General features: G+C 39.4%; 2 protein-coding genes across 4 annotated transcripts in view; one reads left to right on the top strand and one right to left on the bottom strand.

Moving 5' to 3' along the window:
- The window catches only part of APOO (apolipoprotein O), a 71,831-nt gene that overhangs the window by 2,725 nt on the left and 55,224 nt on the right, over window positions 1–13,882 (top strand). For 2 of the 3 annotated variants that reach the window (XM_073357623.1, XM_073357604.1), the window contains exon 2: window positions 12,631–12,741. In XM_073357623.1, coding sequence (XP_073213724.1) covers window positions 12,634–12,741 — 108 coding nt within the window. In that variant the 5' untranslated portion in view covers window positions 12,631–12,633. Of the gene's footprint in view, window positions 1–12,223; window positions 12,321–12,630; window positions 12,742–13,882 lie in introns of all 3 variants that reach the window. The other variant, XM_073357613.1, reaches the window with a different exon arrangement.
- ZFX (zinc finger protein X-linked) overlaps window positions 1–13,882 on the bottom strand; it is a 221,199-nt gene that overhangs the window by 181,242 nt on the left and 26,075 nt on the right. The window lies entirely within an intron of this gene.

Raw genomic sequence — 13,882 nt, 5'->3', positions numbered from 1 at the left:
CCGGAGGTTGTTGTGAAGGTCAAAACTCTTAACAGGGTTTAAAAAAGAACTAGATATATTTATGGAGGATAGATCCATCAATGACTATTAGCCAGGGATGGCAGGGATGCAACACCACCTAGCCTCTGTTTGCCAGAAGCTGGAGATAGATCACTTGATGATTGTCTGTTCTATTCATTCCCTCTGAAGCACCTGGCATTGGCCACTGTCAGAAGACCGGATACTGGGCTAGATGGACCATTGATCTGACCCAGTGTGTCCATTCTTATGTAAATTTCAACATGTGTTTAACTCTATGCATATGTAGCCTTTCCAGAATTGGCTGGTTACAGAACACATCCCTCCAGAGTAGCTATTTGTTTACCTGTTGCTCCAAATGTAATAAACAGCACAAATTAATTAGAGATGAATTAGAATAGTTTGGTTTCAGAGTAGCAGCCGTGTTAGTCTCTAAGGTGCCACAAGTACTCCTTTTTCTTTTTAGAATAGTTTGGTTTCATTCAAAAGAAAATAGAGCAGCACAGGGAAATATCCTGACTTAGCATATTGTGTGAAACTGCCAAGTTTGAAGTCTAAGGGCACATATATACTAAAAATGTCAGCCTATGTTAGGTCTACAATCACAACAGTGATTAGTGCTGTGTTTCATATCCATGCTACCTTCCTTTCGTCAGTAGTGTGCAGTCTCACCAGGAGTGCTTCCACAGACTTAAAGGACCGTGTGGGCACTGATTGCCCGGCTCCCAGCTCTCCACCAGGCTGCACCCTGGGATCCTGCAAGGGAGCCCAGCTGAGAGTCTGGGGGGAGGGGGAGCTGGGCTCCTAGCAGTGGGGAGCCAAGAGCCTCCAAGCAGTACCAGCACTCCTCGCAGGGAGGGGGTAGCTGGGAGCCTCTGTAAAGCACCAAGGCTCCTTGCAGCTGTGACAGCCCAGCTTTGTTGTCAATATCAGGGCTCCAGGATCATGAAATTAACAAGAATGACAGCCAGTGTAAGTATAGTGTCTACAGGGATACTGCATTGCTCTAACACCACCAATATAAGCCCTGTGCCTCTCGTGGAGGTGGAGTTATGTCGGTCTAGTAGGGCACTTATAATGGCTGTAGTGTGTACACTGACATAATTAGGTCGATGTAAGCTGCCTTACATCGACCTGACTCTGTAGTGTAGACCAAGACATTTCTACAGTATATTTCTTACTACTAATGAACTACAAAGATCACCCCTTATATACTGAAATAGTTTTCAAGATTTTAGAAATTTATGAATGCACTATACAAATCTTTCAGTGCCTATCTTTGTAAACAAGCAAGTAGAAAGTAAATGTTCTAGAAGTTCCAAAACACTGTTGTTCCCATTTTTGTCATTTTCTGTTTAGCAACTTTTTTTCTTACTCAGTTGTATGGCTGTGAAATTAACATGTCCATGTCTTTGTTTACTATCCTCTGTAGTGCCTGAAGCATTTTTATTCATGTATCCAGTTACAGCTTTGGCCAGCACAGCTTTGGGAATGTTTTTTATAACTAGTGCTGCAGAATTAGGTGAAGATAACTGAAGTGATTAATTTCATGTTAGTTACACTGAATGTTTTACAAGACTCCTGTTGCTCATAATGATATTTTAACATAATTTTGTCAGGTCAGATATATCAGGATAGCATTTTAGACATTGTTCTTTCTAACTTTCATAACTCTCCTTATGTGATCTTTTTAGTTAGGTAGTGTGAGCTATTGGGAGTTAGTTAACAGGAGCTTGTAAATAGCTTGAGTACCGTGAGTGTTCGTGTCCAAAGAGAGAATGTGTTACAGTTATGCCTGCAATTAATGTCCAGAAAGGATATATGTTCACAGGTTTCAGAGAGTTCATAAGGTTCTTGACCAAAAAAAAAAAAAAAGTTAAATAGAACACAATAGATGTAATTTACTGTCACATTCCCCCAGATATCTTAAAACTCATGATGTCACAAAGCCCACAGAGTTTTGCACAACTTTCTTATGTTCCACAGAGTAGTACCCTAAAACATCCAGTATGGTGTTGAATTATAGCTAATCAATGACCTCAAAATGAATTATTTAATGGGTTTATTGTGCATTGCTGAGCATATTATCAGTGTTCAGGATAAATAATAATTTAATTACAGATTCAAGATGTCATATGACTTGCATTTTCACTTTCATTTAGCAATCTACAATCTTAAGTGGATTCGCTACAGTAACCACACTTATGAATGTTGCCATTAAAATGTGTATATTTTTTCAATGTGACAGCAATGGTCTGTAGTGCCATCTATTGACAAGTAGTAGGAATTGACAAGTGGAGCTGGCTGAAAGCCAACATTTCTTTCTGTGGGAAATTCCAAAATTTTGAAAACAAATTTAGTTCTGTTTTGCAGCGAAATGTAGAATTTGAAATTTCTCACAAAAGGGGAGAATCTTAAACTCTTTTGGAAATAATTTAAATGTTTTTGGCTTCAAAAATTGTGAAAGGAATTTGAATCTGGGAGACTAGGCACCCAAGTTCTGAGGCTTCCAGCTCAGCTGTGGTTCTGAGGGCTTCTAGGCTCCTACCAGGAAACTCTGAGCAGGGTTTCTCAGGGCTTCAAGACTCCTTACCTTGGAGTCAGGCAGGGTAGATTTGATTTTAAATCAATCATGATTTAAATCACTAGTCAGGAAGACTCAATCTAATCATCTATTTCTACATAAAAGTGCATTCTTGTTTGTTGTTACAACCTTAATATATATTCTTCACAACTCAGAGAGAGAAGTAGGTTTCATTTTTAGAAGGTACACACTATACATTTTTAAAGTGATTTATTTTGAAAACTTTTCAGATTAGTTTTACAGCTATAACAGAAAATGAATAATTGTTTGGTTATTTCATTTACCAAAGGTAATTGAAGCAGATATTTATGAGGTCATTGGGGGGTGAACTATCTCCAATGTAACAGGTTAATAATTAATATGTGGAGGATTTTCTTGCCATGCTGTATGAGGAGAACATCACCAGACAGACATTTAAATTATTTTATTTAACTAAAACAACAATGTTATGTATTCTGTATTTTTTTTCTTCAACAGCAAACACATAATATTTTAACAAAACAAGTATGTGAATTTTTGTCTTTTAGTTAAACATTCAAGTTTTTTAAAATCAGGTTTGTTTTTAACTAAAATAGTTACATGAAACATTTTAAAAAAATAAATTAAATCGACTACGTCAGCCAGGTCAAAATGAGAAACTTAAAACCCTGCTTTTTCCTGCTTTTTCAGGTCCCAAACAATTTCTCAATTTGGAATGAATTAGTCCAAAGGAAGAAAATATTATTTCTACAGCAGAACAAGCTACTGCTGTTAAAAGTGAGATTATCACTTCAACAGTCTCTGAATCCAAGCACTGAAGTGACTTCCACTAGTTCACTGGTGTGACTTTCTTTAAAACATCATCAGCAAACATATATTTCTTAAATGGTTCTTATTCCCAAACTGGGTCTCTTTTACGGCCTGCTGCCATTATAGGTTTTCCCTTCTAGTGAGAGAATGGTATGGTAGATCTCAAATTAATGAAGGCTGCACTCAGAAAGACCTGCTGTGCTGCAGGGATCCTGAAAGTTCTCGGGTCCCCAGCCCTGGGGCACAGCACATAGCAGGGCTGCCCCAGAGCTGCAGACCCTGGAAGACCTGGGGCTCCTGAGAAGCTGGCAGGAAACTAGGCAGGTTTCTGCCAGAAGGAGAGCAACAAAAATGATAAAAGATTTAGAAAATATGACCTCTGAGGAAAGGGGCTGGTCTATGCTACATGGACTCTGCCAATATAGCTGTCCTGGTGTTGCTATATCAGCAGATACCCTGGCTGTAGATACAGCATAGTTTGACAGAAGAAGGGTTTGCTCCTGGTATAATACTGCCTCCAGGAACAGCACTAGCTGGGCCAACAGAAACACACTTCTCTTGGCATAGCTATGGTGACTAGGGGGTGGATGTTTCTTTGTTTTTTAACACCCTGCGTGGCACAGCTATGCCAACAAAACTTGTAGCATAGACCTGGCTCTTGAAAAAGTTGGGTTTGTTTGGCTTAAAGAAAAGAAGATAGTCGAAGGTGAGGACGTGAGTCTTCAAATACGTAAAAGATTGTTATAAAAAGAATGGTGATCAGTTGTTCTCCATGTCCGCTGAGGGTAGGACAAGACATAATCAGCTTAATTTGCATCGAGAAATGTAGGATAGCTATTAGGAAAAATCTTTCAAACTATAAGACTAGTTAAGCAATAGAGCAGGTTACCAAGGGAGGTTGTGGAATCCTGCTCATTGGAGGTTTTTAAGAACAGGTTTGACAAATACCTGTCAGTGAGGTCTATGTTTAATTAATCTTGCCTCCGTGTGTGGGGGTCGGACTAGATGACCTCTCAAGATCCCTTCCAGCCCTACAATTTCTATGATTCCATGAAACAGATACTTTTCCAAAACATTTTGGTTTTGACAAAGTGGTATTTTCTGATGACAACCTGTCTTGTCAGAAAATTCCTGACTAGCTCTGTTCATACCAAGTCAAGCGGGGACTTGTGAATTTTACAGTCATTTGAATGGATGATTTGCACTAATTTCCCTTGTAAGCTATATTTTTCACTACATTAGAACCTCAGAGTTATGAACACCAGCGTTTTGAACTGACTGGTCAACTATACACCTCATTTGGAACTGGAAGTACTCAATCAGGCAGCAGCAGAGACCAAAAGAAAGCAAATACAGGACAGTACTGTGTTAAACATAAACTACTAAAAAAATAAAGGGAAAGCAGCATTTTTCTTCTGCATAGCAAAGTTTCAAAGCTGTATTAAGTCAATAGTCTGTTGTAAACTTTTGAAAGAACAACCATAATGTTTTGTTCAGAGTTAAGAACATTTCAGTTACGAACAACCTACATTCCTGAGGTGTTTGGAACTCTGAGGTTATATTGTATATGCCCCATAGTTGCAAGTGATGATAATCAGCAAAGTTGGCATTAGAAGTGAAAGCCTTAAAATTGTAAAATCACTCGTAAAATTCACTCCAGAAAATGGAGGAGTTGTGTGTGGTAACTCTTTAATTTTTGTTTGAATTCCAGTGACTTACAGACAAAAGCTCTGCTAAATTGGAATTATCTGTCCACTTTTAACAGCATGTTATTTTGCTGTTGCTTTTCACTGTGAAAACAGCTTCTTGTTAGGTAGTCATGATTCAGGCTCAGACTGATTTTTAATTTCGCTACTCCAAGTTAATTACTGTTATCCTTGAGCTCTCTTTACCGACTATATCAAAATATAAATAGTATGAATATACTAAATACACATTAAGATTTTAATCACATTTTCCTTCCTTCTAGTTATCTACATTCAGTACTGGTTCAAAGTACACATTAGTCGGGGGTTTTAACTTCAACAGCACACCATATTTTTTCTGAGGTTTTTCTGCTTCTTAAATTCATGCATTTCCATTGCTGTCTGTTCTTTTCTCAGAAGACACGTGCTATTTCCAAACTTTGGAATATTTAAGTCTTTCGATACTTATAGAGTATGGGGTTTTGTTTTAAAACCTGTTAACGTTTATTCGGTGCTTTTACTTTCTAAGGAGACCATTTGCTCTTGGCTAATATGCCTGCATGATATTTTGTTTGTTGTAGCTTTACAGTTAGGACAAGAAAGAATTGCCAGTTATTGTCTGTCAGAAAAACTAACGTAATGTAAAATGTATATAGTTTGTTTCCAATTAAATCAAACCACTTGATTTAAGAATTCGTTACTTGGTATATAAATGAAGAAACTAGTGGTAAGTAAATGAAAAATAAACTTTCTTAGGTATTTTAGGACAAAATTCTCAAGTCCAAAGCTGAGCAAACTGTACTATGTTGATAAATTTAGAGCAGCTAAACTAGAAATTATTTTTCGTTGGTTAGATTCATATCACATGTTGAACTGCTGTTTTTTCCCCTTGATTTTTACATAATCACTTTCTGCCCACAGTCTCAGTAGAACGAATTGCTTGCAACAGCAGATTTGATCTCTAATTTACACATGTAATTGTAGAACACAAACTTTGTGTTATAAGAATATAGTAAAAACAACGAGGCACCTTACAGACTAACTCATTTATTTGGGCATAAGCTTTCATGGGCTATAACCCACGTCATCAGATGCATGGAGTGAAAAATACAGTAGGCAGGTATAAATATACAGCACGTGAAAAGATGGGAGTTGCCTTACCAAGCAGGAGGCTCAGTGCTAATGAGGCCAATTCAATCAGGGTGGATGTGGCCCATTCCCAACAGTTGACAAGAAGGGGTGAATATCAACAGAGAGAAATTTTTCTTTTTGTAGTGACCCAGCCACTCGCAGTCTTTTTTCAGGCCTAATTTGATGGTGTCCAGTTTGCAAATTAATTCCAGTCCTGCAGTTTCTCATTGAAATCTGTTTTCGAAGTTTTTTTGTTGAAGAATTGCCACTTTTAGGTCTGTAATCGAGTGACCAAAGAGATTGAAGTGTTCTCTGACTGGTTTTTGAATGTAATAATTCTTGACGTCTGATTTGTGTCCATTTATTCTTTTGCGTAGAGACTGTCCGGTTTGGCCAATGTACATGGCAGAGGGGCATTGCTGGCACATGATGGCATATATCACATTGGTAGATGTGCAGGTGAACGAACCCCCGATGGTGTTGCTGATGTGGTTAGGTCCTATGACTGTGTCCCTTGAATAGCTATGCAGACAGATTTGGCAACGGGGTTTGTTGCAGGGATTGGTTCCTGAGTTAGTGTTTCTGTTGTGTGGTGTGTGGTTGCTGGTGAGTATTTGCTTCAGGTTTGGGAGGTTGTCTGTAAGCGAGGACTGGCCTGTCTCCCAAGGTCTCTGAGAGTGAGGGATCGTCCTCCAGGATAGGTTGTAGATCCTTGATGATGTGCTAGAGAGGTTTTAGTAGGTGATGGGAGTGGTTGGATCACTACAAAAAGTACATTTTTTCCCTCTGATATTCACCCCTTCTTGTCAAATGTTGGGAATGGGCCACATCCACCCTGATTGAATTGGGTTCATTAGCATTGACCCCCCCCCCCCCGCTTGGTAAGGCAACTCCTATCTTTTTATGTACCTTTGCTTTCTTATATTTATACTTGCCTACTGTATTTTTCACTCCATGCATTTGATGAAGTGGGTACTAGCCCACGAAAGCTTATGCCCAAATAAATTTATTAGTCTCTAAGGTGCCACATGGACTCCTCGTTTATTTTTTGCTGATACAGGCTAACACGGCTACCCCCTCTGAAGTTATAGTACTTGGTAATTGATCTCTTTACAAGAAGGAGGGTGAGCAAACTGTTGCTTGACCTAAATCTAGTAGTTTGAACATTCCCCTTTGTTTTTGAATATTTTGTTTCTTCTTTCAGGGCAAGAGGATATGTATTAGTTGCCTCTGGAGCTCTTGAAACTGATACTCTTGCCAAATTAATGTTTAAAATAAAATGTTAACTAAAACATTTTATATCAAATGACTTTTTAAAAAGATAACAAAATTTGTTTTAAAATTACAGTTGTTTGGTGGCTGGTATGTATGTCTCTCTTTTCCTACACAAGGCAGGTATAAAGTGTTTTGGTTCTGTGAAATTCCAGCTTCTACTTTTCCCTTTAGTAAGAGAGGGTGAGAAGGCAAAACTTTCCATCCCAAAAGTCATTTGTTTCAAATTTGGCATCATGTCTAGTTTGCTTAATAAGTAAGCAACCAAATCATAAATGATTGAATTCACTTCTGCTTTCTAAGCCATCCAACTTTTTTCTAAAGGTGTAATAGGTACTTATAAAGACCAAACTTTTCAGACCTGGCTGTCTAAAGTTAAGCACCTAAATAGAAGTACCCTGATTTACAGAGGGTCTGAATACTGACATCCTACCCTTGAATTCAGTGGGGAGTGTTGTGGGTACTAAGTGTTTCTGAAAATAAAGTCCATTTCAGGATTCCAACTTTGACAATTTGGCTTATGTAAATAGCACTTAATTTGTGTTACACTCTTGGCCATACAATTATTTGTCTGTTTTATTTTGTTTGTAGGAGTTATCAGTTTTCTTTTAAAACATATCTTTCAGAATTTGTTTACGGGGGGGGGATCCAGTGCCAGTAGAGGATGCTCTAATGACACACCAATCTCAGTGGTTAGTGCAGAAAATGAATGTTTGAAGGGATATTTTAGGAACATAGGATCTTCATGCTAGGTCACATGATGGTGCATCCAGTTCAATATCCTCTCTTATAGATGTTTGTACAGATCTGCTAGTACAGATGAGGAAGTGTGATACATCCATGGTAGATAATTATGGAGTATGTGTCTCATTTTGGATATTACCATCACAGGTGGGCAAATCCCAGTGTCTAAAACCAGCCCTCTGACTTCAGGCAATGGGGAAATAGCCATTAGTTCCTTCTTGATATTTGCACTCCAGGACACAAAAGGGAAAGAACACCTTTTCTGTGTACTAGGGCAGTGATTGCCCACCCTTCATTGGGAGTGCATTTAAGATTCTCCAGTCTTGAGAAGCTGACAGTTTAAAAAAAACAAAGGCAATCCAGCAGCCTAGGGGCTTGTCTACATAAACATATGGTTTGCTGGCGTGCAAATGTACACTGCACTACCTTCCAGTGTACTGTGTTCGGGTGGATCCTGCTGCCCTGCACTAATAGTTCTCTAGTGTACTTTAATCTACCCTGGTTTGAAATGGGTTAGGTCAGAGAGTACTAGGGAACTTTTAGTGTGCAGCAGTAGGGTCCACACAGACCCTTAGTATGTGGCAGGCTGGTGTGGGGTAGATTTACACTCCAGCTTGCCCCAAGCTAAGTGTTTGTGTAGAAAAGCCCTAGGAAATTTATGTAGAAGAAATCATCACAGAAAAAAGCTCCACTTTGTCCCTTAGCTCCTTTTTCCTGTTTATCTTGTGAGGCAGAATAGGATTTTATTTTTCCTATGGGAATTTTTTAAATTGTTAAATATTTTTGAGACTGTAGAAAGTAAAACAAAACAATGGAAGATGAAATATGATAGCCTTCCCCCACAAGTTTGCTGATATAGTTTGCTCTACAAATAAAGCTGAACTCTGCTCACAATTTGCAAAAGCAACACGTGTCACTTATTTATTTATTTTTTTTAGCTATGAAAATACAGAGCACTGGCTGGAGACTATGAAAGAAGACTACTTGAAAATTTAAATACTCATTTTTCTCTTCTATAAATACATAACTACTTGTTTAAACTTTGGTCTGCTGCCTAACAGTACAGTAGATTATTAATTTGTTTTCTTACGTTGGAGTTGTCATTAAGAAATTGAAAGATAATTCAGTGAAAGCAGTTTGTTTTTGTATAAATATGGGATGTTTCTACAATGAAGACTCATTGCAGAGGAGATTGGATTGAAGGCACAAACATTGTATCTGCACATGCTAAATAGAGGAAAATTAGATTTTGTGCATAGTTTATCAGAGAAGTGGAGAACCATTTTGGAGTTGCATTTTTGAAGCTTTATATCACAAAGGAGTTTATCCCTAGTTACTGACTTCTTTGAAGTGTAGTTCATGGTTTAGTAGCTCACCATAAAACTGTTCAGTTTATTACTACTTTGTGTGAAACATATGCTAACTTTAAATATTTGAACTGTTTGTTATGGTTTTGGAAAAACTGTTATTGAAAAATCCCAATGTGTATACCTTTGTTGAAGCAGTACTTACAAATGAAATTGCACTTTGGATTTTTGTCTGATTAGTGGCAAAATAGGCTTGCAGTAAAATAAAAATAACATACAACTTCCAAGTAGCCCAGAAGGAGTACACCCTAGAATTAATCATGGGTTAAATATTATTTATATTCTTGTCAAGGCCTATTAATGTGTGTGTGTAAAGGCTTCTTGTTAGCTTAAGCAAATGGTTTTTATTAACAAAGTAGGTCACATCTTTGCTCTGCTGTGTAACAGAGTTCATGATTCTGGCAAGAGTATTGTTTTGATGTAGAGCTGTGCTAGCAAGGCACTAGTTATGGCTGATAAAGCACTTTCATTGTAAGCAGCAGTTTTTTCTATCCTCCTCCTCCTCCTCCCCCCACCTTCTCCTTCAAACACTTAAAAATACCTGAAAAATATATGATCCTATGAGCTTGTTCTCACATGATGTCTTGGCACATGAGTAAAAAGCTTTAAGAAGTTTGCTAAGGCTCTATTTGGTTGTTTTTTGAGATGTTAGAGCACAGAAAATATAGTGTGCCAGGTTCACCCCCGTTGTTACACAAGGGGCCAGTTTGCATTCCCCTCCACCTTGCAGAGCAGCTATGCTGAAGGGTGTATTGACTCTTTGGTATAGAGGAACTTTATTTCTCAAGGGGTGGACGGAAGCTTCTCAGGCAGACCTTGCTTGGTATTCAGCACCTTTCCTACCGTGTCTAGCTTCGGCCTCTTCTGGGCTGATACTACATTGACTTAGGGCAATGCCAGCCATCTCTAGACCTCATGGCAAAGCAAGAGTCACATATGGCTTGTTCCACTGCACTCAGTCCTGGTGAGCTGCTTTCTCCTGGGGGCCATGGTTTCTATCACTTTGACATGTTATCTGATATATGGATAATTACAGAGTAGTTGCTGCTGTCATTTTTTTTTATTTATATAAAAAAAAATCTTCAAACTTAAATTGAACTTGGGGGGAGGGATAGCTCAGTGGTTTGAGCATTGGCCTGCTAAACCCAGGGTTTTGAGTTCAATCCCTGAGGGGGCCATTTAGGGATCCGGGGCAAAAATTGGGCATTGGTCCTGCTTTGAGCAGGGGGTTGGACTAAATGACTCCCTAAGGTCCCTTCCAACCCTGATATTCTATGATGGTCCTCAGTTAGCACTCAGTCTCTGACGCGATGGAAGAAATTTGGTTTAAAAACATTTTGGGTGTGTGTGTAATAACTACATATTCTCTACATACTTTGGTACACTTTCTTATCTAAAAATTCAGCCACCAGCTGTGACAGAGCTGAGTGAGGAGCATGCATCTAAGGTATCACACTATTATTAAGGGCTGCTATTCTCACCATTATTAAAACATAAACATTTCACTAGTTTAAGTAAATTGGTGCAACATCACATCTTTAATTATACTGTACCAGTGCAACTTCATGGGTAGACCAGCCCCAAGTTTATTTGTGAAAAGCAATATATGAATGTGAGACTATGGAAGGAGCTTGTATTGCAGGGGTGGCCAACCTGAGTCTGAGAAGGAGCAGAATTTACCAATGTACATTGCCAAAGTGCCACAGTAATACGTCAGCAGCCCCCCCCATTAGCTCCTTCCCCGCACCTCCCACCCACCGGTAGCCCTCCTCACACCTCCCAATCAGCAGTTTCATAGCATGCAGGAGGCTCTGGGGGAGGGCAGAAGGAGCAAGGGCACAGCAGGCTCAGGGGAGGGAGCTGGAAGGAAGGGGTGGAGTGGGGGCAGGGCCAGTGGCAGAGCCAGGGGTTGAGCAGTGAGCACCCCCTGGCACATTGGAAAGTTGGCACCTGGAGCTCCAGCCCTGGAGCCTATGCAAGGAGTCGCATATTAACCTCTGAAGAGCCGCATGTGGCTCCGGAGCCACAGGTTGGCCACCCCTGTTGTATTGGTTAACCTCTTGGTTTGGGCTAGTTGTGGGGACAAATATATCTCTTGGAAAAATATCTTCCTTGCTCCCAGTTTCAATTCACAGTCATCTTGACTGGCTGCATATTCCATTTGTTTCTGTTTTAAACGCCATCACTCTTCGCTGTCTGTTTAAAAGATGCATTGCAGCACATATCCTGGAAATGGGAAAGATCTGCTTTCAAGATGGTAGTCCTGTTATGTATTCAGATACAAAGGCTTTTCAAAAGTAGCATAGTCTTTCCTCCTTACTTGAAGCTGGCAACGTCACCTCTGTTGCTAGTGCTTAATTTGTGCCAGGGCTGAACCCCGGCACCTCTAGGGTGGACAGTTCATAGCCACAGCAGCTCTGAGCTTGCTGCATCAGTTATAAAAGTAAAAAAAATTGCTTGAGCCCTGGCACTCCTCCCCCCCTCCAAACTAAGCACTGTCTGTAGCACTCTTAATTCAAGGATCCTAATGTGAGTGTAGGTAGGAGGTACTTCGGCGTCACAGAGATGGCTGGGATTATGTGTCAGAACTTTCGTATTTTGGCACCTTAGTAGAAGTGGGCTGTCTTTCACAGGTGCTGAGCAGGTTCTACTGAAGGAAATGTGATGACCCCTCCAAATCGCCACTTCAATAAAACTGGGTGAATTATAAATTTAGGAGCACGGCTTCAGGTACTTACAATTCAAAATTTGGCCATAATTTTGTAATTCAAGTGTGTGTGTGGGGAAATCTTATGAGGTGAAAATGCAGGAACTGTACACTCCTAGGTATTGTGTCATGCAACCTCTGGTTTTCTGAGTATTTTGGCTCTTAGTGTGAGCATGTTGCATTCTTTAGTGCCAGTACTCCCTGCCACTGACCACAACTCAGGTTTATATGTGCTGTGCATATAGCTCTGTGTATGGAAAGTATTCAAACATACTTGTCTAACGTGTTTCCAGCTGAGTGCATAAACTGTGTGTAATCGTATATTGTGTTTAGGTAATGTGTCTGGGGGCTGCACCTGCTAGCCTGAGCTTGCTGGCCATCCAAGTATATGCTTCATCCTCGGAGAAGGAAAATCCAAAAAAAGAGTTGCTAAAAACTGATGAGGTAAGACCCTGGCGTTCTAGTTGTATTCATAGTGTTTTGGTGGTGACGGAGTAATGTTAGCAGATTAAGAAGCACATGTCTAACAGAGTAAGATCATTTACTTTGGGAGGGCAAAAATGTTTGCGTGTCTGTCTTCATATTACAAGGAAAAAAGCATTATTAATTTAAACTTGCAATGGAAAAGTCCCCAAGCTCTGTTTTTACTTTTTCTAACTATATGTTTTGAGGCCTGTTTGACGTTTTGAGACTTGCTCATGTACAAAATAGTCTTTTTCCATATCTGAAAACCTCTAATAAAATATTTTTCGTTGAGTAGCTTTCTGTCCTAAGAAAACTGCCAATACTAGTATATCTAATCCACAGGAATGTCTTTATCTTCTGCTTTTTCTCCAGCAGACGCTGTGTGCTGTTCATATGATTTCTGTTGGCTTTCATTTGCAGGCTTATGTAAAGCATCAAAGACAAAAGCCTGTCTAGCTTAAAATACAACTGTATTTAAAATTCACTGTAGAGATGAAACATGGTCCCTGCCCTCTCTGGTTTACAATTCTGCAATGCAACCTACCAGCTTGCAATTCTACATGTGTACAGGGATCCCCAGACTTTGCACTGAAGGATCAGGGCTTAAATATGGACAAAATACAATGAACAACAATGGAAAAAAAAATCAGGGTGAAAAGCAGGGTTACATTAATAACAGCCTATGGGCACTTTAGTTATGCATTCATCTGGATAGCTGTTATTAAAAACATATTTGTTTATACACTAAAGCTGTGTATTGATTGGCCATTACCTCTTTTTTGATCTGAATGGCTAGTCAAAATTTGAGGCCCGGTAAGTTGTTCCAGTTGGAAATAGAAACTGATCATGGAATCTGATATATTCTTTGATGCCATCTTGTTTATTCACAAGGAATGTACAAAAGTGCTGCTTCTCCAAATGCAGGGGGAACAAAACAAACCAGGGGATAGCTTCTTTGCTTACAGCCCCAAGTCTGTTTAGCCAGCACCAGACCCAAAAGATCTCTTTAGGCTTCTCCAAGAGTCACTCTGTGCTTAAACTGGTGCTTGGCTTTCTTGCCCTCTTCAGAGTCTTTTTTTGTTTCTTGTCTCCCCTTCTCTCTCTCAGTCATCCAGCTTGC

The sequence above is a fragment of the Lepidochelys kempii genome, chromosome 1 (genome assembly GCF_965140265.1).
Source record: "Lepidochelys kempii isolate rLepKem1 chromosome 1, rLepKem1.hap2, whole genome shotgun sequence".
NCBI lineage: Eukaryota > Metazoa > Chordata > Testudines > Cheloniidae > Lepidochelys > Lepidochelys kempii.
This window is presented reverse-complemented; position numbering and strand designations above follow the sequence as displayed.